At 38.0% G+C, this 25617-nt stretch overlaps 1 protein-coding gene across 1 annotated transcript in view; it reads right to left on the bottom strand.

The window, feature by feature from the left end:
* LOC139762577 (uncharacterized) overlaps positions 1–25617 on the bottom strand; it is a 228574-nt gene that overhangs the window by 85393 nt on the left and 117564 nt on the right. The window contains exons 12-18 of the mRNA XM_071687618.1: positions 23672–24994; positions 15037–15283; positions 14631–14875; positions 13299–13465; positions 9196–9319; positions 2298–2419; positions 863–1008 (exon numbers count right to left, since the gene is read on the bottom strand). Of these exons, the coding sequence (XP_071543719.1) occupies positions 863–1008; positions 2298–2419; positions 9196–9319; positions 13299–13465; positions 14631–14875; positions 15037–15283; positions 23672–24994 (2374 nt within the window). The remainder of the gene's footprint in view (positions 1–862; positions 1009–2297; positions 2420–9195; positions 9320–13298; positions 13466–14630; positions 14876–15036; positions 15284–23671; positions 24995–25617) is intronic.

The following is a 25617-nucleotide window of genomic DNA, read 5'->3' as shown; positions in this document are numbered from 1 at the left end:
CATAGGGATAGTTTCATTAGGGTGCAATCTTGCTTAAGAATTTTGCATTTCAAAGGAGGCCATTCTTTCTCTGGTACTCATTGTAGCACAGCCTTGAAGCTGCACGAACCCCTTAAGAAGGGGTTCTGGGGTTATATAATAATAATAATAGAGTGATTACTGTGTGCTGTTGAATCATGGTGGCAAGATAAAATAGCTGCAAAATCTGTTGTATTCATGCTTATGATACTATCTTATCAGTTGAACCAGACACTAAACATAAGCTGAAGATGTGTGTAATTAAAATTAAATGATATATGCACATATTCCACTCCATATATATATGGGGACAAAGGTACAGATAACAACAGACACACAAATAAAGTGTGAGGAGAAACTTAAAGATGAAAAATCAACTCTGTAATAAAAAGAACTCTTTATGAAACCTATCAGTCTAAATGTATCATGTCATGAATGGTAAGCACAAGCATTATCTTATCAAAACACTTTGGTACTTGATATTACAGTATGTGAAATATCACTGCTATAAAAGAGGTTAAAAAATGCAAATAAATGTAGAGAAAATCCTATATATAAAGCCTTGGATAATATCATGTGTACAATATCAATATATCAGATGAAAGATGAGGCAACTACTAAACTAGTAGGACATAAGAGGATAAGGCTTGAGTATTAGCATGTGTAGGATATCAATAAGTCAGATGAAAACAGAGGCAAGCTCCAAACTGGTAGGATGAGAGAGGATCGACAATCGATGATGTACTTGATGGAGATTCTACATGCATTATGCATGGTAAGCATGATAAAAAAAGGCTGAACTGGTCATATGGTAGCAAGATAAACATATACATGTAAGACTAACCCTTGGTACACCATCATCCAGTATGGGCAAATCATCATCAATTGTGAGTGAAGATAAGGAGGTGGCGCGAGAGAATTCAACTGGGGTGCCTTCCTCTACCCACGCTCTTGGAGCCTCACTGAACACTCCTGTACTTGTTCTTGGGCCTGTGGGTTCATGAAGTCCAAAAATTATCAGTCAGATTCTGAGAGTAAATGGTAACAACTAACACAAGTTACTGCAAAAGTGACACATGTAAATATATACTGATATACTGTATATTCACTGAAAAGAGTGAAAGATTTATATCTATTTTCTTTCTTTCATACTTGCTCACCATTTAGTGCATTGGTAAGGTAGCACTTGGACCACATGAATAAAAGGCCTTATTCACTTCCTTAAATCCATTCTCTAGTTGTAATACACTAAAACTACATCCTCTTGACACAATCAGGCCCTACAGACCTTCCTGTGGTTTCCCCCGCCTGTTTCATATTACCTGGTTCAGTCCACTGACAGCACGTTGCTCCCTGCATATCACATCAGTCCAATTCATTCTATCCCATGCAAGCCTTTAACCCTCCAGCCTGTTCAGGCCCCAAACACTCAAAATCTTATTCACTCCATCTTCCATTTCCCATTCAGTGTCCCCATTCTCCTTGTTCCCTCATTTCTAACATATAGATCCTCTTTGTCAACTCTTCACTCATTCTACTCATTTGTCCAAACCCTTTCATAACACCCTCTTAATCATACTCTTCTTATTTCCACACCTTTCTCTTACTTTATCACTACTTACTAGTTCAACCCTCCTCACTTTTGTAATTCATTTGTACATCATTTATGAAAAAATTAAAGGCAGTCAATCAATCAGCCCCACTCAAACATGATAAAACTAAATCAACAAACATGGGATGATTATTTTTTCCAAGCAGCACCACTCTATAGTCTGCTGAACATTATCACCTCTTCAATGTCTTTCAGAGAAAGCCACATTCCATTTCTGCACACTTTATCACAAGTATTTACTTCCCACCTTTCCCTAACTATTCAAAATTCCCTCCAACTACTTATATGCATGTCTAAACTAATCAACATAGCCCCCATTTTTCTCAAATATTCTTATTTCTTAATACAAGCAAGTAACCAGTGCCCCACTTAAGTAAAGGCCAAATCAATGAGCAGATTTTCTCATCAAATAGTTTCTTAGTTGCTGCTGAGTTTTTACAACTGGAAATATGGAGGTCGTTGGTAAACACAATCTTTGGTGATCTTACAGCAATCATTCTATTCTAATTACTCATAATACAATGAGAATTAACAAAAACTGAATGATATTCAAATGAATATTTCTCAATCTTCTCTGAAGAAGCCTGTTTTACTATAGATGTCAAGCAAAATTTTCATATCTTTCAAAACAATGAAGTACAAATAATATTACTTTCTGAAAACTTACCTTGAGTTGGTGGTGGTTTAAATGGCTGTGATGGTGGCCGAGACCGTTTAGGACTTGGTGGGACTGTATGATTTGGAGAATCTGGGAGGTCACTTGGAGATATTGCACCACTAGTAAATCGACTGTCAGAAAGAAGATGAAAAGTTCTCAGACAAGAGAGGTTAAATTAACACTAGCTACATAATTTCCAACTAATCTTTTAAGCAAAAATACATGCTAGCCAAACATGTGTTAATAAAACAGAAACAAAATTTAGAGCATACCTAATGAGTATGCCTACAACAATGCAGAAGGCAAAGGCAAAGCATCATGGTCACCAGCCAATGAAGTGATGACAGACTTTGGAGAAATGATTCATATTACAAATACATTATTCTTCATAATCCTTATTGACTGATGATAACTGCTAGCAACGACTAATGTCTCATCTTTGGATACCTACATCAACTTAAAATCAATAAATGCTCTCATTTCCCATATAGATAATTATGTATTATATCAGGGAAAAGTAATGTTCGCTTTAGACAGGCAGGTTAATCAAAAGTCAATGAGTGTGGCTAGCTTCACACTAATGTTATAAATTTTCTTATTAGGAAAAAAAGAGCACTAAAAGAAAGTTCTGAAATCATGAGAAACTTCCATTCTTTGTCAAGAACATGTACACATAATGAAATTTCATTCAGAGTTTCTGAGAAGAGTTTCTAAGCCCCTACACATAATAATAACGGAATTCCATATGGAAGCATTCTTCTTAAAAAATATACATGAACATTATCAAAACACGCAACTTAAAGAAATGAAGTACAGGAGGAAATTGTCAAGGAATCTACGCTCTGATGAAAAACAAAAAGGACTAAATATCATTCTCATTTGCCTACAAGAGAAAACTGGGCAGCCAACATACATTTCAAAAGAAGTAACATTTATTTCACACTTATCTAAAATTGATAAAAAACACTTGAAGCATGATTCAGTAATAATAAGAAAATTATGAATAAGATGGCAAAAATACATTCAAATTACTTTATGATATAAATGAGGGCAAAAAAATTAATTTACACTACATTACGATCAGAAAAAATTTGAATAACTCATTAGCACTGGCTAAAAAGAAGAGAAAAATCTTCACACCCTATATAACTATTCAAAGAAGACCATAAGAACCAAAACATGACAAACAGCAAAAAAATATCAAAAGAAATAAACATCAGCAGTCAGCATGGTGGTACTGTATGTTGCTGTTACTTGTTTATGTGCCCTTATGTAGAAAATTTTTTCACCAGATTCATCAGAAAAAAACTGTCTGTCAGATAATGAGCAGAAGCCTAGTGGTGGCACTGACATTATTTATACTGCCATTTTTTAATTTTTTTTTATTATACTTTGTCGCTGTCTCCCGCGTTTGCGAGGTAGCGCAAGGAAACAGACGAAAGAAATGGCCCAACCCCCCCCCCCATACACATGTATATACATACGTCCACACACGCAAATATACATACCTACACAGCTTTCCATGGTTTACCCCAGACGCTTCACATGCCTTGATTCAATCCACTGACAGCACGTCAACCCCGGTATACCACATCGCTCCAATTCACTCTATTCCTTGCCCTCCTTTCACCCTCCTGCATGTTCAGGCCCCGATCATACAAAATCTTTTTCACTCCATCTTTCCACCTCCAATTTGGTCTCCCTCTTCTCCTCGTTCCCTCCACCTCCGACACATATATCCTCTTGGTCAATCTTTCCTCACTCATTCTCTCCATGTGCCCAAACCACTTCAAAACACCCTCTTCTGCTCTCTCAACCACGCTCTTTTTATTTCCACACATCTCTCTTACCCTTACGTTACTCACTCGATCAAACCACCTCACACCACACATTGTCCTCAAACATCTCATTTCCAGCACATCCATCCTCCTGCGCACAACTCTATCCATAGCCCACGCCTCGCAACCATACAACATTGTTGGAACCACTATTCCTTCAAACATACCCATTTTTGCTTTCCGAGATAATGTTCTCGACTTCCACACATTCTTCAAGGCCCCCAGAATTTTCGCCCCCTCCCCCACCCTATGATCCACTTCCGCTTCCATGTTTCCATCCGCTGCCAGATCCACTCCCAGATATCTAAAACACTTCACTTCCTCCAGTTTTTCTCCATTCAAACTCACCTCCCAATTGACTTGACCCTCAACCCTACTGTACCTAATAACCTTGCTCTTATTCACATTTACTCTTAACTTTCTTCTTCCACACACTTTACCAAACTCATTCACCAGCTTCTGCAGTTTCTCACATGAATCAGCCACCAGCGCTGTATCATCAGCGAACAACAACTGACTCACTTCCCAAGCTCTCTCATCCCCAACAGACTTCATACTTGCCCCTCTTTCCAAAACTCTTGCATTTACCTCCCTAACAACCCCATCCATAAACAAATTAAACAACCATGGAGACATCACACACCCCTGCCGCAAACCTACATTCACTGAGAACCAATCACTTTCCTCTCTTCCTACACGTACACATGCCTTACATCCTCGATAAAAACTTTTCACTGCTTCTAACAACTTTCCTCCTACACCATATATTCTTAATACCTTCCACAGAGCATCTCTATCAACTCTATCATATGCCTTCTCCAGATCCATAAATGCTACATACAAATCCATTTGCTTTTCTAAGTATTTCTCACATACATTCTTCAAAGCAAACACCTGATCCACACATCCTCTACCACTTCTGAAACCACACTGCTCTTCCCCAATCTGATGCTCTGTACATGCCTTCACCCTCTCAATCAATACCCTCCCATATAATTTACCAGGAATACTCAACAAACTTATACCTCTGTAATTTGAGCACTCACTCTTATCCCCTTTGCCTTTGTACAATGGCACTATGCACGCATTCCACCAATCCTCAGGCACCTCACCATGAGTCATACATACATTAAATAACCTTACCAACCAGTCAACAATACAGTCACCCCCTTTTTTAATAAATTCCACTGCAATACCATCCAAACCTGCTGCCTTGCCGGCTTTCATCTTCCGCAAAGCTTTCACTACCTCTTCTCTGTTTAACAAATCATTTTCCCTAACCCTCTCACTTTGCACACCACCTCGACCAAAACACCCTATATCTGCCACTCTATCATCAAACACATTCAACAAACCTTCAAAATACTCACTCCATCTCCTTCTCACATCACCACTACTTGTTATCACCTCCCCATTTGCGCCCTTCACTGAAGTTCCCATTTGCTCCCTTGTCTTACGCACTTTATTTACCTCCTTCCAGAACATCTTTTTATTCTCCCTAAAATTTAATGATACTCTCTCACCCCAACTCTCATTTGCCCTTTTTTTCACCTCTTGCACCTTTCTCTTGACCTCCTGTCTCTTTCTTTTATACATCTGCCATATCCCACCTAATTACAACTAATTTCCCTTGGATAATGTCACAGTGCTCAGAACCAAGTTGTGCAAAGAAATCATGTAAACATATCATAAAACCTATCAAATAAATATACTGATTGATGACTTCTAGGTAAAGTAAAACCTCTGTTATCTGAAATGCGTAGGGGAATCAGCCATTCTGGATCTTTTTTTGGTTATTGAAGGGCTTTTAATATATTAAGTAATTGAAAAATTTTAATTTCTTAAAAAACTTTACAGAGGAAATATTACTATGAGCAAGCAAATAAGCAAATGATGCTGAATTCCTTCATTAGTACTGCCTTAGACTCCCCTTAGCCTCTTGCATAACTCCATCATCTTTTTGAGTCTTAAAACGTTCCTCTTGTGCTTCATGCAAGATGTAGAGGGCTTCAAAGAGCTGTCAGGTAATTGATGACAATGCTTGAAAGGGGCCATTGTTCACAATGGTAATCCAGGTGCACAAAATACACAAATATGCAAGACCAACACAGAACACTGCACCAGAAAGCACATAGGAGAAGGTAAACAATTATCAGCACCACAACACACCAGATGGTGAGTATCTTATTTGCTGTGGCAAGGAAAATGCGTGATTTGAAATATTCTTAAGTATCATTATACATGATCGCCGTTTCCCTTTTGATTTTTCAATCAATTTTGGATAACAGAGGGTCACCAACCAAAACTGAGTGAATGTTTTGAATACTTTGTTGGCTTGAATTATGGATAACAAGTTTTAATGTACCTACATGGGGAATTGTATGCCCTTAATTTTCTCATTTGTTGAAAAAAAAAGGCAGTGGAAGCATCCATCCTTGATCATCATCTCCCATGGTAGGTAGTGCTAGGAAAGAGGGTGCAGGGTTTGGAGCAAGATATGCAGTATGGACCATTAGAGGAGACATTGAGTGTGGATCAAGAATTCTGATGTGGGAGTGCGGATTAAGCAAGGTGGTATGGGGTGTGGATCAAATGAAGTGGTGGAGTTTGGATCAAGAAAAGGTATATGAGATGATAATTGACAGTTGTTGTGTGGGATGTAGATAACGAAACAGTGTGTCTGATGATAATCAAGAGGATTTATGTGAAGCATGAATCAAGAAAGCTGGCATGGGATATGGATCAAGAGGGAGGGTGTGGATTAAGAGTAGGGGTATGGATCATGAGAGTGGGTGTGAGATGCAAATTCAGAGAAAGGATGTGGATCTGGAGTGGGGTGTGGGTCAAGAGGGAGCATGGAATGTGGAACAAGAAGCTGTATGCAATGTAAATTAAGGAGGGTGTGAGGTGTAGAGAAAGACAGGCTGTTCTAACTTATCACACATGATGGCAGTCAAACAGGGAGGCCACCATATCCTGCCCACCATTCTAACAATTTGGCAGATCATTTTCCTGCCTATCTAGCCTCACTGTTCAACACATTTTATTTACTATTCTATTGCAATGAACAACAATATTATTGATTATCCTTTATAGTAATTTGTTAAAAAATTTGTCAAAATGAGGACTTTGGCTTTAACTGGGAAATGTACCTTCCTTTCACTAAAAACACGTACTTGCTCCTACCAAACATGCTTATGCCAACCTTTTCTGGGAACATAATCCTTAGAAATAATCTAAGGCAATTTCCTTTCTGAATGGTTAATACTGAGTTTAGCACAGTTACAGATACCTACCAGATGGGGGGAATGTTTAATGAGCGAATCACTGGAAGTGAGGAGCAATTACTATATACTTGTTATGAAGAGAAAGTTTTACACATGTGCTGTCCCTTTCATAATTTTAAATATAAGCATCATGTCTTTCGTCCTAAGTATGCATGCGCACAACACACAAACACACACCTCAGCCTAAGCCAGGTACCCGTTTATCGAACAACCCCAAGAGAGGGATGAACACCTGGGTTGGGTGTGATCTGACTGACACGTCCAGGATTTCAACCTATAGGGTACAACCCCTGGCTTGCCCATGCCAATTCATGAACAGTAACGCTAACCACTACAACAAGGAGGCCCATGAGGATTTATAATGTTGCGATGGCGGCGGCGAGAATTGAAGAGGGCAGCAAGTATGGATATGTACATGTGTATATATGAATGTCTGTGTATGTATATGTATGTATACATTGAAATGCATAGGTATGTATATGTGCGTGTAAGGGTGTTTATGTATATACATGTGTATGAAGGTGGGTTGGGCCACTCTTTCGCCTGTTTCCTTGCGCTGCCTTGCTAACATGGAAGACAGCGACTAAGCATAATAATACTACAAAATTAAATTATGTTATAAAATGAAAGGCACAGAAAGGGGGACATTTCATGTGTGGCAGGGTGGCGACGGGAATGGAAGAAGGCAACAAGTATGGATATGTACATGTGTATATATGTATATGTCTGTGTATGTATATGTATGGATTGAGCCAGGGCATGTGAAGCGTCTGGGGTAAACCATGGAAAGTTCTGTGGGGCTTGGATGTGGAATGGAAGCTGTGGTTTCAGTGCATTATTACATGACAGCTAGAGACTGAGTGTGAACGAATGTGGCCTTTGTTGTCTTTTCCTAGCACTACCTCGTGCACATGATGGGGGAGGGGGTTGTTATTTCATGTGTGGCGGGGTGGTGATGGGAATGAATAAAGGCAGACAGTATGAATTATGTACATGTGTATATATGTATATGTCTGTGTGTGTATATATATGTATACGCTGAGATGCATAGGTATGTATATTTGCATGTGTGGACGTGTATATATATACATGTGTATGTGGGTGGGTTGGGCCATTCTTTCGTCTGTTTCCTTGCACTACCTCGCTAACGTGGGAGACAGTGACAAAGCAAAATAAATAAAAAATGTATATGTATGTATACATTGAAATGTATGGGTATGAATATGTGCGTGTATAGGTGCTTATGTATATACATGTGTACGTGGGTGGGTTAGGCCACTCTTTCGTCTGTTTCATTGCGCTACCTTGCTAACACGGGAGATAGCGACTAAGTATAATAATAATAATACAAAATTATGTTATAAAATGAAAGGCACAGAAAGGGGGGGGCATTTCATTTGTGGCAGGGTGGCAACGGGAATGGAAGACGGCAGCAAGTATGGATATGTGCATGTATATATGTATATGTCTGTGTATGTATATGTACATGTGTATATATGTATATGTGTGTATGTATATGTATGTATACTTTGAAATGTATAGGTATGTTTATGTGCGTGTATGGGCACTCATGTATATACATGTATATGTAGGTGGGTTGGTCCACTCTTTCGTCTGTTTCCTTGCGCTACCTTGCTAACACAGGAGACAACGACTAAGTACAATAATAATAATGCAAAATTAAATTATGTTATAAAATGAAAGACACAGAAATTCAAAGAACATTCTGGTACCCAAAACTTATTTTGAAATTCAAAAGTATATACAAAATCTGTTCAGTACCTGAAATCTGAGACAACAGAGCTGCGGTCATCATGGATGGACTGAACATCAAAGCTGCTCAGTGATGAGACAGATGTGGCACGAGAGAACATGAGTGGTGTTTCCTCATAGTGCACACTCTTACCTGTGGAAAAGACACCAATCTAATTATCATCAATAACAAGCAAAGAACAAAAGGTAAAAAAATCAGAATCCCATCTAACTGGAACCCTCCTTTGGATCTCAAAAAAAAAGTCTGTATGCAACTCAAGTCAGCCAGCAAATTAAATGGTGACTGAGGAGCTTTTGGATGTACTTCAGTAATATGCCATACACATCAGTAAATTTCCAAAACATTAAAATACAATCTATAATGTAGAAAGCTTGTTTCAGTTTGAAGGCAAACACAATACAGTACCACAGCACTGAAAACTTTGAAAGAAAATTAAGAGGGATGGCTGAAGAAAATACCAAATCAACCAGAAACAGAAAATTATGGACAACATATGGCTGCAGTAGAAAACAGCATTATGGATCAAAGTGAGATACCTAATGAATGCTATGCACTACTTCTGCCTCAAGCAATGTCTCACCTCAGATACACACAGGGTGGTGCATGCAAATTAAGTTATTTTACCATATGCATCTTTCCTTACTGCAAATTAGCTTAAAAGTTCATGATAAACCTGTATAAGAGCTACCATTTGCCAGTGAAATGTTAAGGGTGAAGCACAAAAGGGAAAAAAGTGGCACTGGAATTCACTAGTTATGGAGACTTTTGCCATGGCCTCCCCCATGAAGGAGTTCCTGGAGGGAACAGGCATTAAAGGTAGAGTCAGAAAGATAGATAGTTCCAAATAACAAAATACGATACAAGGAAATAAAGACTGAAGAGTAATAAATTGAAATAAGACTAACAAAACTTTAATAAGAGAGGAAATAGTAAATCTAAGTAAACTACATAGTACTGGGGTCCCCAGTCCAGAATTTGTGACATCATAAATGTTGGGCGGGTGAGTGCTTAAAGAAGGATTGTCATTTTCTGTTCTTGTAGTAGTTTACAGACAAATCAGCTAAAATGCAAAAAAGAAAAAAAAATGTCTGTATAAAGTAATAACAATAGATGGTGTCGAAATAAACACTGAATCTCAGTTCATGTTATCGGTTGCCCATCCTCAAATGTGTGGTATCACAAAGGTTGTATCTCCACATTTGCTGGGCAAGTGAGTGCAGACCTTCAGATGCTACAGGAAGGGAATTTACTTCAAAGTGTTGGGAAAATCTCTAAATAACAAAACTGTAATAATTACTGTACACAAATAAGTGCAGAAAAATACACATCAAATCTCATTTCGTAGTATTGAGGTCCCCAGTCTGGAATACGCGACATCACAGAGCTCATATCTCCGCATCACAAAGCTCATCTCCACATATGTTGGGTGATAAAGTGTAGACTTATAAAGACTACATACAGAAGAAGCATACTACAGGATACTTTTCCTTTCCTGTAATCATGTGTCCACACAACTCTCTCCACATGGGTAAGGCAAAAAGCAGAGGCATATCAAACACTTCAAACAACTTGGTGCAATTCTTTAAGGCAGCCCATCTGATAAGTTACAGAAATTTGAATGTTCAACTTTATGATTTCTAAAGTATATTGAAAATTTTTTGCACAACTAAAGGCAAACAGAAACGTTCGCAGTTATTTACTGGTTATACTCTATAATATACTCATAAACAAAAAAATGCATTTTCAGATAAATAAAAAAATAACTATCAGGTGCCTTGCTTTTCTGAAAAACTGAGATACTTGATCATCTTTTGAGTTATGTTGTCCATGAATCAAAACAACACTGAGGAAACTTTACAAAGCATTGTGGATACTTCCACATTCATCACTTTGAGGTTTCACTGATATAATTGCTAATAAATATGAAAATGTCTAAAATAATTCAAAATCAAAAATATTAAATGTAAAATAAGCAGTACTTATGGTTGGATTGACTTTAAGAACAAAGGAAATTGGCACCACACTGGGGCAACAGACACCTGTACTACATAGAGGTATATCAATTCGTAAGACACAACAAAAATTTATGATGTTCAAGTAATGGAAAATTCAAGAATAAAAACAACTGATACTAATCTGGTCTTCAATGTGATGGTCAAAAATTAAAATGTGGACATACATTCAGCAGATCCACACAATATACCAAGATGGGCACCTGTGTGATGGTGGTGATTAACTACAAGTAAGTAGTAGCAAGTAGGTAGCCACCAACCAGGGAGGAATATTACTGGTACCACCTGCCTTAGCATTGCGAGAGTTAATGATGGCTGCATAGTGAGCCTGCACTCCAGCAGTAAAGTCGTATTCCTCTGACCCAGGTATATGTCTTTTCTTTCTGCCTCACCTACATGTGGACTGCTAGCAATGTCCACAAACATGACAGCTGGCATTCTGTCCACAAACACAATCTTTCCCTGTCACACATACCACTTAACAACACTTAACTCCCACAAGTCATTCTTTGTAACTAAGATTTTCCTGAAGTCAGTGCTATGTGCTACCCCTACCTTTTGGTAACAGGAGCTTTAGGTAGAAAGAAAAGGCAGGATCATTAGGTGGGAGCATTAGGTAGAAGATGTAGGATTGAAAATTAGGCAGGAACATTAGGTAAAAATAGTTGGTAGGAACATCAGCGAAGAGCCTCTGGAAATACTACATCAGAGTTGCCCTCCGCTTGTTACGGGTGAAGCATTAAAACTATAAAGTGATACTAGAGTTCAACAGGTATAAAGACTTTTGCCATGGTCACCCCACTGAGGGAGTGCCTGAAGGAAATAGGTGTAAGAGATATAGAGAGATAGGTAGATTAGCTGCAACCCACCAGCTCACCTCTGCACAGTGATGTCAAAGTCCTGAGCAGGTTACTGTACAGTCAGTATATCCCTGTGAATAAGCATCTCGTAGACTCTTACATTCTATATGGGTATGGGGCTGGGGGATCCTCAGCAATGTAACTCATTTTGTGGGGATGAATAAAACTATTTGAATTCCCATCCAACAAGTGCTGTCAAATATGCTCCTCATGAAGCTCTGTCCTAAGCTGAGTAAAAGTAACAGAAAAAAAAAAAAAAAATCTGGAATTATAGTTCATAACACAGTGTGAAATGAGGAAACTGTCAGTTACTGACTGGAAAATGTGAATGTTATAGTTAAGAAGAGCACTAATCAGGATACCTGATATGGAGAGAATGGATCAAAGAAGAGATATAAACTTCTTAAAGGTTATCTGAAAGTTAATGTGGAAAGGGCATGTCAAAGGAGAGGTAAACAGCACTGACTGAACTGAGTGGAGAGAAAATATTTCTTTAGAAAATATGGAACTAAAAGTATAACATAAGCAGGTATTCACTATCGCCAATTTAAATTCTAGCATTTACAAAAAGGTAAATTGGATTAGATTAGAGATGTAATGTTGAATAAACAGAAAAATCTTTCTATTATATTTGTTCACCATTTTCCTCTTAGTTGCACTCTACTACACACAGGGGATTCAGAGGTAGAATTCTTTCTCCCTAATGATAAATCTTTTTCTTTCATACTATTCGCCATTTCCTGCATTAGCAAGGTAGCGTTAAGAACAGAGGACTGGGCCTTTGAGGGAATATCCTCACCTGGCCCCCTTCTCTGTTCCTTCTTTTGGAAAATTTAAAAAAAAAGAAATGAGAGGAGGGGATTTCCAGCCCCCCGCTCCCTTCCCTTTTAGTTGCCTTCTATGACACGCAGGGAATATGTGGGAGGTATTCTTTCTCCCCTAACCCCAGGGATAAATATGATAAATATGTAGAATAATATCGATTCTCTGCATGTGGTAGAAAGTGAATGGAAATCCTTCCTCCTGTTTTACTTTTCCAAATGAAAGAGCAGAGAAGGGGGCCTAGTGAGGATTTTTCACTGTAAGGTTCGGTCATCTGTTCTTAACACTACCTCACTAATGCATGAGATGGCAAATGTGTATGAAAAAATATATCATCTAATGTAAATTCAGTGAACTAATTGCAGCCTGTTCTACAGTACAATCAAAAGGTGACTCATGAATGCTAGCTGGCCTTACCCTCTGGTCTCTCTAATTGCTGGGATGAAGGGGTGTGACTTCCGTCTCTGTGAGCATCCTCTGCTTCCTCTCCTTGAACCTCCTCCTGTCTACTCTTCTTTTCTTCACTGACTGTAACTTGAGGTTTGTGCTCTCCATCCTCTGATAACTCCCCCAAAAGGCCATCTCTACATGAAGAACAAAGTCTAAAATGTAATTATAACTGTACAATAGATTCTAAATTTCAAACTGTAACCAAATCAGGTAAAGCACATGAAATAAATTTCTATTTTACTCTGCTCCACAATTAAATATCTAGAAACCTCTTTGTCTAATGTGCATTTTTCCAATACTCTGAATAGTGGAATATGAATTAATGTGGATGGTTTTTGTGTGCTTCCAATTTATCCTCATTCATTTCCCTCTCTACATAATGAAATGTACACCATTTTCTCCAGAGTTGGGTGACAAAATTCTCACATATCAAAATTCTTTAAGAGAACATTTTTACTTATAAGAAATATTTTCTACTTGTTTCTCTAATCATAAGGAATTGTTTCTGAGATCACAAACAGACCACACATTGACTGAGAGGTCAATAGCCAAAATGAAAAGAAAAGAAAAAGAAAAGTACTACTATAAAACAAACTATCTGCATTTGCAAACACTACAACGATCAAAAAATAACTAATTGCTGACTTCATGCTCAATAAAGCTGACCATTATTAATCTTGACTAAATCATCATAACAATATCATTGAATGAGACATAAAAAGGGGTCAAATCTTAAGAGCCAAGATATTTACTTAAAAAACTTTTTTTTATACTTTTACAAATAAGTAAGGGGACCTAATAATGCTTATTCTGGCAAGATGGAGTAACAACATGAGAGATAACATGGGAAACCTCAACTGGGAGATGAGTCATGTGTGGAAGTAAGCCAGTGTACTGAGACTGTTTAATAAATGTTCATCATACCCCTGTGATAGTTATTTGTGAACAAAAATGAATCCCCATGCCACTGTCCATTTGCACCTGAGGGATAATTGGAGGCTGCAGTGGAGAAACACCTGGAGTTCTAGGATGTTGGACAAATCCAATAAACTTCTGAACAACAACTGACACATAAGTGATTTTACTAATTTGTTAATTTGTTAATTAATTTGCACAATAACTACATAATAAGACTTGAAAGATTTATCTAAAATTTCATCCTACACAAGAATAAAAATGAGCTCATATTAATCAAAAGAAAAACAGTATGGTATATCCCAAGAAATACAATATGATTTTTAACAGTATGGTATATCCCAAGAAATACAATATGATTTTTAACTCTCCTCTCACCCTTACCTGTCATTATTAGCATTAATTTCTCCACTTGTCAAAGAAGAAACTGATGAAAATCTTGAAAGGCAAACAGGTGTTCCTTCAACACAATATGTTACTGGTTTGTCTGGAGTCATCATGCCTGAGCTAAGACCACTTTTAACTGGGAGACCAGTGTGGGACGGTAATGGCTCAAGAGTGTCCCTTGCATCATCAGAATCCTCAACATTTTCAAGGCTCTCAACCTTACTATCCTGTTCTTTCTTTTTCTTGAGAATAAGAGAGTTGTTTATTCAAAATAAAATATATTTACATTTGACTTTTATGATTCATGAAACATCTTAAGATATACAATAAATATTCAAGAATATTACATATTAAAATCAAATCAACACAATTAGTATCATGAGTCAAGATCATGATGACTCACCTCATCAGTACTAGGTGCTGATGAGCCTTCCCTTTCTCTCTCTTTAATAGATGGCTCCCGGAGGTCTGTCATGGAAGTAGCAGTGGAGAAATTGTATGGTGTTTCATATGGTGTTCCTTCAGTGCAATAGGTCTTGACAGAGTCATCATGTATTGAGGGCTCAAAGAATTGGGAAGAGGGTTCTTGGGGAGGTTTGGGAGGGCGTCGGTACAAGGCAGCTTCATCGCTATCACGTTCTTCTGAATACCTACAAGGGTAAACACTTTTATAATAAAAAGATTAATGTTTCCTAGCATACCTAAATGAGGCTAAGAGAAAGACATATAATTGCAGTATTAGTTTCATGTATATAACATTTGAACGTTAATTATTCAATATCCCACAGAAAAGTACAGCAAAACAAATTCCTTTCTCTGATGGCTTGTTTATCCTAACTGTTAATTCAAGACACTAAATAACTTCAGAAGCTTTTATAACTGTAGTATGAAGACAAAGTCTAGCTTTGCAAAGCTATCAAATGGCACGATGCATTATGCTGTAAACTTAAAACTAAATACCACATACTGTTGTGTTATCAATGTCCAAATTGGAACTAAATAAAAAACAAAACATTTTTAAGCAATTACACATAAATTCAAAAAAATAACAGATGGAATGATAGGCTCTCTTCTGAGTCTGAATACGGTTAAACTGAAAGTATAGCAGCTCTAATGTCCTGTTTAGACATTGTTTTGGAATATGGTCAATATAGTATACATAAAAATTGTGCATTGACTTCCAATTCTCTGCAGATAATCAAAAACCAGCTGGTTCTTGATAGACTAAATGAATACCAATTTTCCTTGTTACTTTATCTAACCATTATATAGCAGGGTACTCCAAGACACTATGTCTAGTAAGAGCCAGACTATATTTGATAAGTAAAAGGCTAACAAAAAGGGTAGGAGACACTTTGGTTGCAACTTTATCTCACACTAGAGGATCTGATCGCATCTCAATAAATGTTCATTTTCTAGACCTAACAGTTTTTTTTTTTTTTTTTTTTTTTTGCTTTGTCGCTGTCTCCCACGTTTGCAAGGTAGGGCAAGGAAACAGACGAAAGAAATGGCCCAACCCAACCCCATACACATGTATATACATACATCCACACACACAAATATACATTTTTTTTTTTTTTTTTTTTTTTTTTTATACTTTGTCGCTGTCTCCCGCGTTTGCGACACACGCAAATATACATACCTACACAGCTTTCCATGGTTTACCCCAGACGCTTCACATGCCCTGATTCAATCCACTGACAGCACGTCAACCCCGGTATACCACATCGATCCAATTCACTCTGTTCCTTGCCCTCCTTTCACCCTCCTGCATGTTCAGGCCCCGATCACACAAAATCTTTTTCACTCCATCTTTCCACCTCCAATTTGGTCTCCCACTTCTCCTCGTTCCCTCCACCTCCGACACATATATCCTCTTGGTCAATCTTTCCTCACTCATTCTCTCCATGTGCCCAAACCATTTCAAAACACCCTCTTCTGCTCTCTCAACCACGCTCTTTTTATTTCCACACATCTCTCTTACCCTTACGTTACTTACTCGATCAAACCACCTCACACCACACATTGTCCTCAAACATCTCATTTCCAGCACATCCATCCTCCTGCGCACAACTCTATCCATAGCCCACGCCTCGCAACCATACAACATTGTTGGAACCACTATTCCTTCAAACATACCCATTTTTGCTTTCCGAGATAATGTTCTCGACTTCCACACATTCTTCAAGGCTCCCAGGATTTTCGCCCCCTCCCTCACCCTATGATCCACTTCCGCTTCCATGGTTCCATCCGCTGCCAGATATCTAAAACACTTTACTTCCTCCAGTTTTTCTCCATTCAAACTTACCTCCCAATTGACTTGACCCTCAACCCTACTGTACCTAATAACCTTGCTCTTATTCATATTTACTCTTAACTTTCTTCTTTCACACACTTAAAACTATCTATACAAAATTATATACTTTGGTTCCCCCTCAAAACTTCATTAATATGTTGATAATGATATTATAGTTTTAAATTTCTCATTTATTGCTACATAATTCATATCTAGCTCTGAGGCTCCTATATATTTGGCATTTCATTATTACATGTTCCTCAGTAATATTGCAATTGGAGATGTCACGTATTGAGGCAAGTCTCTTCTTCATCAAGTGACTGTGGATCATCAAGAAATTGCCTCAAAAGGCAAATTCTTGTTAAAGGAGGAATGCCATACCTCAACACCTTTCTTTATCCTCAATAACTGTCATTTACTTTGGCATCCAAGTCTAACTTGCCTTTAATAACCAACATAATTTCTTAATCTACTTATAAAATCACTGAGTTACAACTTTAAAGTATGTATGCAACAGAAAAAGTGAACCTAGTGGATTCACATAACAGTAACTCATATAGCGTTTGAAGTAAATCAATTGTACAGTTACAAAAAAACACCATTTCCTGCTACCCTGGCATTTAACTCCCTTTGACATCACCATGCCTACTTATCCACCTACAAAATATTACTAAGTCACAATCTTCTCCTTAAACACTTTGTCAAGACTAGCACTATCAAATTCGAAAGGAAACTCCAGACTTATAATACCATAACACAAAATACCTATACTCCTGTTTCCCTCAATTCTGCTACTAGAAGAGCTGCCATTTTGATTCAGCCTAATAAAACAGAGCAGAGAAATATGTTAGAACCATACTTATTGCTCTTGAGCTGGGAGAAACCATAACCACACTTATATCTCTTGAGCTAGGAGAAACCACAACCACACTTATTGCTCTGGAGCTGGGAGAAACCACAGCCACTGATTGTTTAATTATCTGTTACCCTTTATATTCAGTTTGCCTTACAAACCATGATCTCAGAATGTAATTTGCCTATCTCTAAACAGACACATATATGTTAGCATTTTTGTCCAAAGGATTCAAATTAAACTACTATGGATTCCCTCTCACAAGTTCTGGGGGCAAGACAAAAAGTGGATGCATTTGTTATACACACACTCGATAAACAAAAGCTGCTGAAAACAACAACTGGTTTTCAATTAAGAAATCTTAAAAATGCAATTAGGAAGAAACTAAAAGATCTCTTTACAGCAGACAGACAAGTGCAAACAGGCACCAGTGGATCAATTTTCCATCAAAGTGATATGTTTCTTGTTAAATATGTGTATGGAGAAAGAAACAAAATCAGTAGATTACAAGATGTTGTCATTGCTATATCAAGACTAAGCTTTATGCACTATGTGTGCTTTGCCCTATCTGAAAATATTAAGCATATGAAATGTAAGTTTTGTGTCCAGAGATATGGATACACACTACAACACTTTTCTTGGATTGAAAAAAAAAGTCATTTAAGGAGGGATCCAAATAAACCTTCAAGAGTTGACATAACACCTTATTGTTGATAAAACACTTTCATAATGAAGAAAATGTATCCATTTTTTGCATCAAGTGGATAAATCAAATATATGAAAGAAGGGACCTTACATAATGAACCTTTCTATAATTTCAAAAGTTTATGATTATGAAATCATCTGCATACTTTGACCTTCGTAATCTTTAAGCACTAATACTTCCAGATTCAGCAAGGGAGTGCAAAGTTACACAATCACTGACTGCAGCAAAAATCAAAATAATTTAAAGAGTACATATTTGGTGCCTTCACATTGGAAGTTACATACTGGGTACAATGGGTACTGAGATATGCTGAATCCGTATTTGAAGTGTTGTAGAGATGGGTGGTGTTCAGAATGCAGAAAAGAAAATTTCACTCATACATGCCTGGGGAGTGCACTTTCAGCCAGATATATGAATGGTGGAGTAGAATTTACAATTGAGCTGGGGAGGCATTTGTTTTGTGCTTGTCTAAGATATGTAGATTTTTTTTTTTTTCTTTGTCGCTGTCTCCCGCGTTTGCGAGGTAGCGCAAGGAAACAGACGAAAGAAATGGCCCAACCCACCCCCATACACATGTATATACATACGTCCACACACGCAAATATACATACCTACACAGCCCTCCATGGTTTACCCCAGACGCTTCACATGCCTTGATTCAATCCACTGACAGCACGTCAACCCCGGTATACCACATCGCTCCAATTCACTCTATTCCTTGCCCTCCTTTCACCCTCCTGCATGTTCAGGCCCCGATCACACAAAATCTTTTTCACTCCATCTTTCCACCTCCAATTTGGTCTCCCTCTTCTCCTCGTTCCCTCCACCTCCGACACATATATCCTCTTGGTCAATCTTTCCTCACTCATTCTCTCCATGTGACCAAACCATTTCAAAACACCCTCTTCTGCTCTCTCAACCACGCTCTTTTTATTTCCACACATCTCTCTTACCCTTACGTTACTTACTCGATCAAACCACCTCACACCACACATTGTCCTCAAACATCTCATTTCCAGCACATCCATCCTCCTGCGCACAACTCTATCCATAGTCCACGCCTCGCAACCATACAACATTGTTGGAACCACTATTCCTTCAAACATACCCATTTTTGCTTTCCGAGATAATGTTCTAGACTTCCACACATTCTTCAAGGCTCCCAGAATTTTCACCCCCTCCCCCACCCTATGATCCACTTCCGCTTCCATGGTTCCATCCGCTGCCAGATCCACTCCCAGATATCTAAAACACTTCACTTCCTCCAGTTTTTCTCCATTCAAACTCACCTCCCAATTGACTTGACCCTCAACCCTACTGTACCTAATAACCTTGCTCTTATTCACATTTACTCTTAACTTTCTTCTTTCACACACTTTACCAAACTCAGTCACCAGCTTCTGCAGTTTCTCACATGAATCAGCCACCAGCGCTGTATCATCAGCGAACAACAACTGACTCACTTCCCAAGCTCTCTCATCCCCAACAGACTTCATACTTGCCCCTCTTTCCAAAACTCTTGCATTCACCTCCCTAACAACCCCATCCATAAACAAATTAAACAACCATGGAGACATCACACACCCATGCCGCAAACCTACATTCACTGAGAACCAATCACTTTCCTCTCTTCCTACACGTACACATGCCTTACATCCTCGATAAAAACTTTTCACTGCTTCTAACAACTTGCCTCCCACACCATATATTCTTAATACCTTCCACAGAGCATCTCTATCAACTCTATCATATGCCTTCTCCAGATCCATAAATGCTACATACAAATCCATTTGCTTTTCTAAGTATTTCTCACATACATTCTTCAAAGCAAACACCTGATCCACACATCCTCTACCACTTCTGAAACCACACTGCTCTTCCCTAATCTGATGCTCTGTACATGCCTTCACCCTCTCAATCAATACCCTCCCATATAATTTGCCAGGAATACTCAACAAACTTATACCTCTGTAATTTGAGCACTCACTCTTATCCCCTTTGCCTTTGTGCAATGGCACTATGCAAGCATATATACAATCATAAAAGTTCTCACATAAAAGAAACTTGTAGAGAAACCAACATACAAATGCTGAATGTAAGGGAACAACTGATTTTCACACTGGTTCTGAGGTAATCCAGAGAGCTGGATAAGCAAATCCAGCATATCAATCATACATTTTGGTTTCCTTACTAAATCTAACCTTTTCAGTAACTGAGACCATGAAGAATCTGAATGGGTTTTCAAGATCCAGCGCATAAAATGTATCAATATCTATAAGGCAGTTGATAAGCTGGACCCTCCTCTTCTAGCAACTAATTTTGAACATATGTCCTATATGGGCAGTCTACACAATGCCTACAACTACTGTCAACTGGTGAGCTTTTTCCACTTGCTATCATTTTTCCATTAATATTTGGAAATTTGGTCCAGTTTACCTAGCTGTAGATAAAAAATAAAGGATATTGCTGGAATCACAATGGGAAGTGTAATTTCATAGCCTACATAATTAACCTTTACATTTCAGTATATCTCAAACACCAATATTCGTCTTTCAACATCTGAATCAATTTTCTTTTCTAATCCCTCTTTCAAAATTCCCTCGACAGATCTTTCGATACTTCTACCAACTCTTGAATTATAAGTGCATTATGGTTGACCATTCTCACCCCTCTAATTGTCATCCTACTGCTTTAACATCTAAAACTTCCAAAGTCTTTGAATTCCTCTTCAACTCCCATATCCTTAAACACAGAAACTCACAGTCTTCTCTTTGATCACAAGTATGGCTTCTGTAAGGCATGATACACTGGTGATATTCTTTCATATCTTACTAATGTCTGAACATCATCCCTGAAAGGTTCTGGGTAGTCATGTGTAGTTGCCCTTAATATAACAGAAGCTTCTGACAGAGTGTAACACAGAGGTCTCGTCTCTCAGCTCCCCTCTTTTGGTTTCCCTTACTCACACTGCTTCTTCATATCTAGCTTCCTCTCTGGCCAATTTATCTCTGTGGTTGGTGATGAATTACCCTATCCAACTTTCTCCATTTAATGATTTCCTCTCTTCTACAAATAATCAAATGCACTCATAGGCTGACAACTCAACACTGCATTCACCACAGCCAATTCTGCTCCTTCTCTCACTCGATCTGCATCTCATTTTGACACTGCTTCCTCAATAAACTCAGACTTGGATATGATATCTCAGTGGGTGAGATGCAACCTAACCCAATTTCTATCCATCTCTCTATTGGAAACTCCTCACAACTGTCATCTCTCCTTTGACGGTCCTGTAATTCCACCTCTAAACTCAATGAACATACTTGGCATTACAAAAACATCCATTCTTTCTTGGGAACTCCATATTATGGGAATAGCTAAGTCTGCCTCCAAGAAACTGGGAGTCCTATTTAGATGTTGAAACTTCTTTTCTTCTGAGCAGGTGCACCATTTATGCAAGACCGATTCGTCCTTGTATGGAGTACTGCTCTTGCATCAAGGGTGGTACTAGCTCTGCATCCTAAATTGACATAGTTGAGCTGAAAGCAGTCTGAATTATAAACTGTCCTGGACTAACTTCCAAACTTGATCCTCTTGCCCTATGCCACAATAGTTAATACTTTGACTTTTGCTTCTGAGAGCTGGCTGCTTATGTTCTCCCAACTAGCTAAACCACACAATAATTGGCAAGCTGCTGTGTCACATGATTACTGTGTGGCTGTTGGTAATTCAAGGGTGGGCCATTTTGATAACTACATATTCTTTCCCTACACCTTGATGTTTTGGAACTTTCTAACTTCCTGTGTCATTTCCAATAAGTATGACCAGGTAAATATTAAAAGACGGGTTTTCAATTTCTCCAAAATTCACTTATGCTTTCCCTTGTGACCTCTTTTTCCCTTTCATAATCCTCTCTATATTTCAATTATGGCCCAGCCTTAATATGGACTTTTGTCTGTGGAAAAAAGAGAAAAAAATATAAAAAAAAAAAGTCACTCAGAAGTCTGCTAATCATTACACATACCTGGTACACTGTCAGTAGTTGTTTTTCTCTAACATCATGCAATCTTAGTCCATTTCAAAACCCCAACTATTTGACTTTTAATTTTTCAACATTCAAGGCAATTTTGGGATACGACTCCTAACAATATGTGCTAGAGCACTGTATGATATGAAAAATGACAAATATATTTCTACGAATGATTTGATCTTTCATGTTTCAATCCTTACATTATAAATAATTTTCCATCAAAATTCATATTTTCTTAAATTTCAGTATTGGAAAATCAAAGACCATGTTCATAAATCAGGCAGGTACTATGATGCTATGGCATTCCTACATTCTAAAGAAAACTGTGCTTTATCCAGTATAACACACCTGTTGCAGCCACCTGTATTTTTATTATTTCAAAAGTTTCATTTATTCTGTTGTATACAAAAGGTGGTAGAATAAATTGGATGAGATCTCAGCAATTCCTTTCTGCTATCAATTGCAGACATAAACACTGAAGGTGAATACAGAGAAATTGCAAAGCATCAATCACTGTTAAGTGAGTAGCTTCTTTCTATCATATATGATAACTTCGGAGATGATGAAATAATGTGTGCATAAATTTCACATGAATGGTCTTTCAGATCACGGCAAAAGCAAAGTACTTTTCAGCAAAGACACATTACATGGCGATACAGAAGTAAAAATCATAATATCTAGCAAAAAGCCTATAATAAAAAAGCTAAAACTAAGAGTACCAGCATATCACAGGATTTACAAACCAATGATGATTATTCATTTTTTCCACTCTTATCTTGAGATAAGATCTTGTTTCTGCCTTGTACCGGTCCCTTGTACTGCTACTGATTAGCTTCAGGTAACTCCACCAGTACCAGAGCCTGACCCAATAGCACACTGTTCCAAGGTTAATGGCAAGATGATATACAATACAAAAAATTCTACTTTCCTTCCTTTGTAGTGTCTAACACAAAAAACGATTCCAATAAACTCTCAATAATTCTGTTTATGATCAATTCTAAGAGTAAGTTTTAATCCAATTACCATAAAATCAAAAGAAAATATCTTTTAAAGGGGTACAAATGAATTTTATAATTAAGGCATGAAAGTATTATAAAAGAATCATATTCCCTACACAGAGATATTTTGATATCAGTTACAGATTATAACATACCTTAGACTGAAGTTTGTTGGCTGGTCTAGGTCTGTTTCTGTGTAACCAGTGAAGTTTTCTGACTCTCTCTCAGCTTCTGCATGTGGTTCAGTTTTTCTTGTTTCTCTTCTCTCCACCACATAATTGTCTATCTTTGGTACTGGTCTCTCTGTACTCTGTGACATGCTAGCCATTGACTCATTAGTTGGGGTTTTCATTGTTGTTCCTGCACCGCACTTGAGGCTGTAATTGAGTGGCTCTTCCTGAGCATCATTTTCAATGTCCACCTCAGCCAGATTGCGACTATAGTTCACATATTTGCTATAATAATTATAATGAGCTTCACTGTGTGGCTGCTGCTGCTGTTGCTTTCCACTAGCAAAACTCCTTCCAGCTCCACTCCTTTCTTCTTCACTAGTGGTGGATGACCGTCTACGGGGACTAAATGGAGGCTGGGGAACTGGAGAATGGAATGATCCAGGTCGGTTACCATTGGCACCATTACCGCTAATTGCATCATTAAATGGTACAGGTTCATTTGACTGACGATTGTAAATATCTTTCATGTTTCGAACACGTGAAGCAAATATTTCATCAGCACTTCCATTGAATTCTTTGGAATCTAGGTGTCTCTGTAGCTCATCTTGGCTCATATGTGCAATATCTGGTACACAATGTGATGGAGGAGCCATAGATCTAAGTGATAAATCTAAAGGTCTTCCATTTTCTCCAATGCCTTCACGACCATTTTGCTGATGATGTCGCATTAATATATGCCTCATTCGATCATGAGAGTTATCAGAGTGAGTTGAAGATATGGAGTCCCTGCTTTCCGACCTTAACACATTATTATACTGTGCTCCTAAAGAGTGAAACATAGGTCTAGTACCTGGGTAGTATTGTGATGCATCTCCAGGTGGACCATAGAAATGAGGATCACTACCCTGAGGATGAGTTGGAGAGGAACGTGGTGATGTCTCAATGTTATCACATGTCTCAGAAAGGGAAGGGTCTAATTCCTGCTCAAGAGCCTTCTGTTTACGAGCTTGCAAGGAAGGCAGACCCATGCCGTGTCGAGGGTCCGTCAGAGACATGCCCTCTGGCCGTGCCTGTAACAAGTTCTTGAGAGCTGCACTAGATCCCATGGATATCATCTTGTGTTTTGAATTAATCAGTGATCGTAACATTGGGACAGCACCAAGCTCCCACAGTGTGCGCTGGTCTTCACTGCATCTTGCTGAGAGGTTCCACAAAGTTCCACAGGCATTGCTCACCACAGTCAAGCTTGGTGAACGCAGCTGACCCAACAACGTATTCAATGTATTGTGTTCCCTTAGAACCTGCCTGTAAATTGAAAACCAAGTTACAAAAATTTCACATATGTTTAAATAATCTAATCTTCACTACATCTTTTGCTTAAATTGCATCATAAAATGTCCTGAGTATCAAAAAAATCACCATCTTCATCAAAAACCCAGGTTAACCTTATGATTAGAGATAACTTGAAATATCTATGTGATTTTGGGTGCCTCTACAACCCTCTCTCTGAATAATAATTTTTTCTTTGGCCACTTTTGCAGTGGAATACTAATTTTCAATTCCTTGACCATCAACAGTTTTCCTTAATATCTAAATTTTTTTATGGTTCCTACTTCTAAATAATCCTTTATCTAGTACATATAGGCAGTGACTATTTTCTTTATGCAATAACCATAGCAACATCTATGATCCATTCTTTTATGTTCTTAGCAATGCTGTTGGTATAAGAACTTGCTAACATTAAAGGAAAATTATAAAAATTTTGTTTTAAAGATTATGCACAAGCCACCCAGCTCTGCATGCATGTAAAAACATATGAAGAGGGAAATTATCTTTGGGGATTGGGGGAGAGAATACTATTCAAATGTATTGGAATAGGTGACTATCAAGGGAGTCACTGGAAAGCCTCTCCTACTGTATTATTACTT

Source organism: Panulirus ornatus, chromosome 1 (genome assembly GCF_036320965.1).
Source record: "Panulirus ornatus isolate Po-2019 chromosome 1, ASM3632096v1, whole genome shotgun sequence".
Lineage (NCBI taxonomy): Eukaryota > Metazoa > Arthropoda > Malacostraca > Decapoda > Palinuridae > Panulirus > Panulirus ornatus.
The sequence above is the reverse complement of the archived record's forward strand: the minus strand, read 5'-3'. Positions and strand labels throughout refer to the sequence as shown.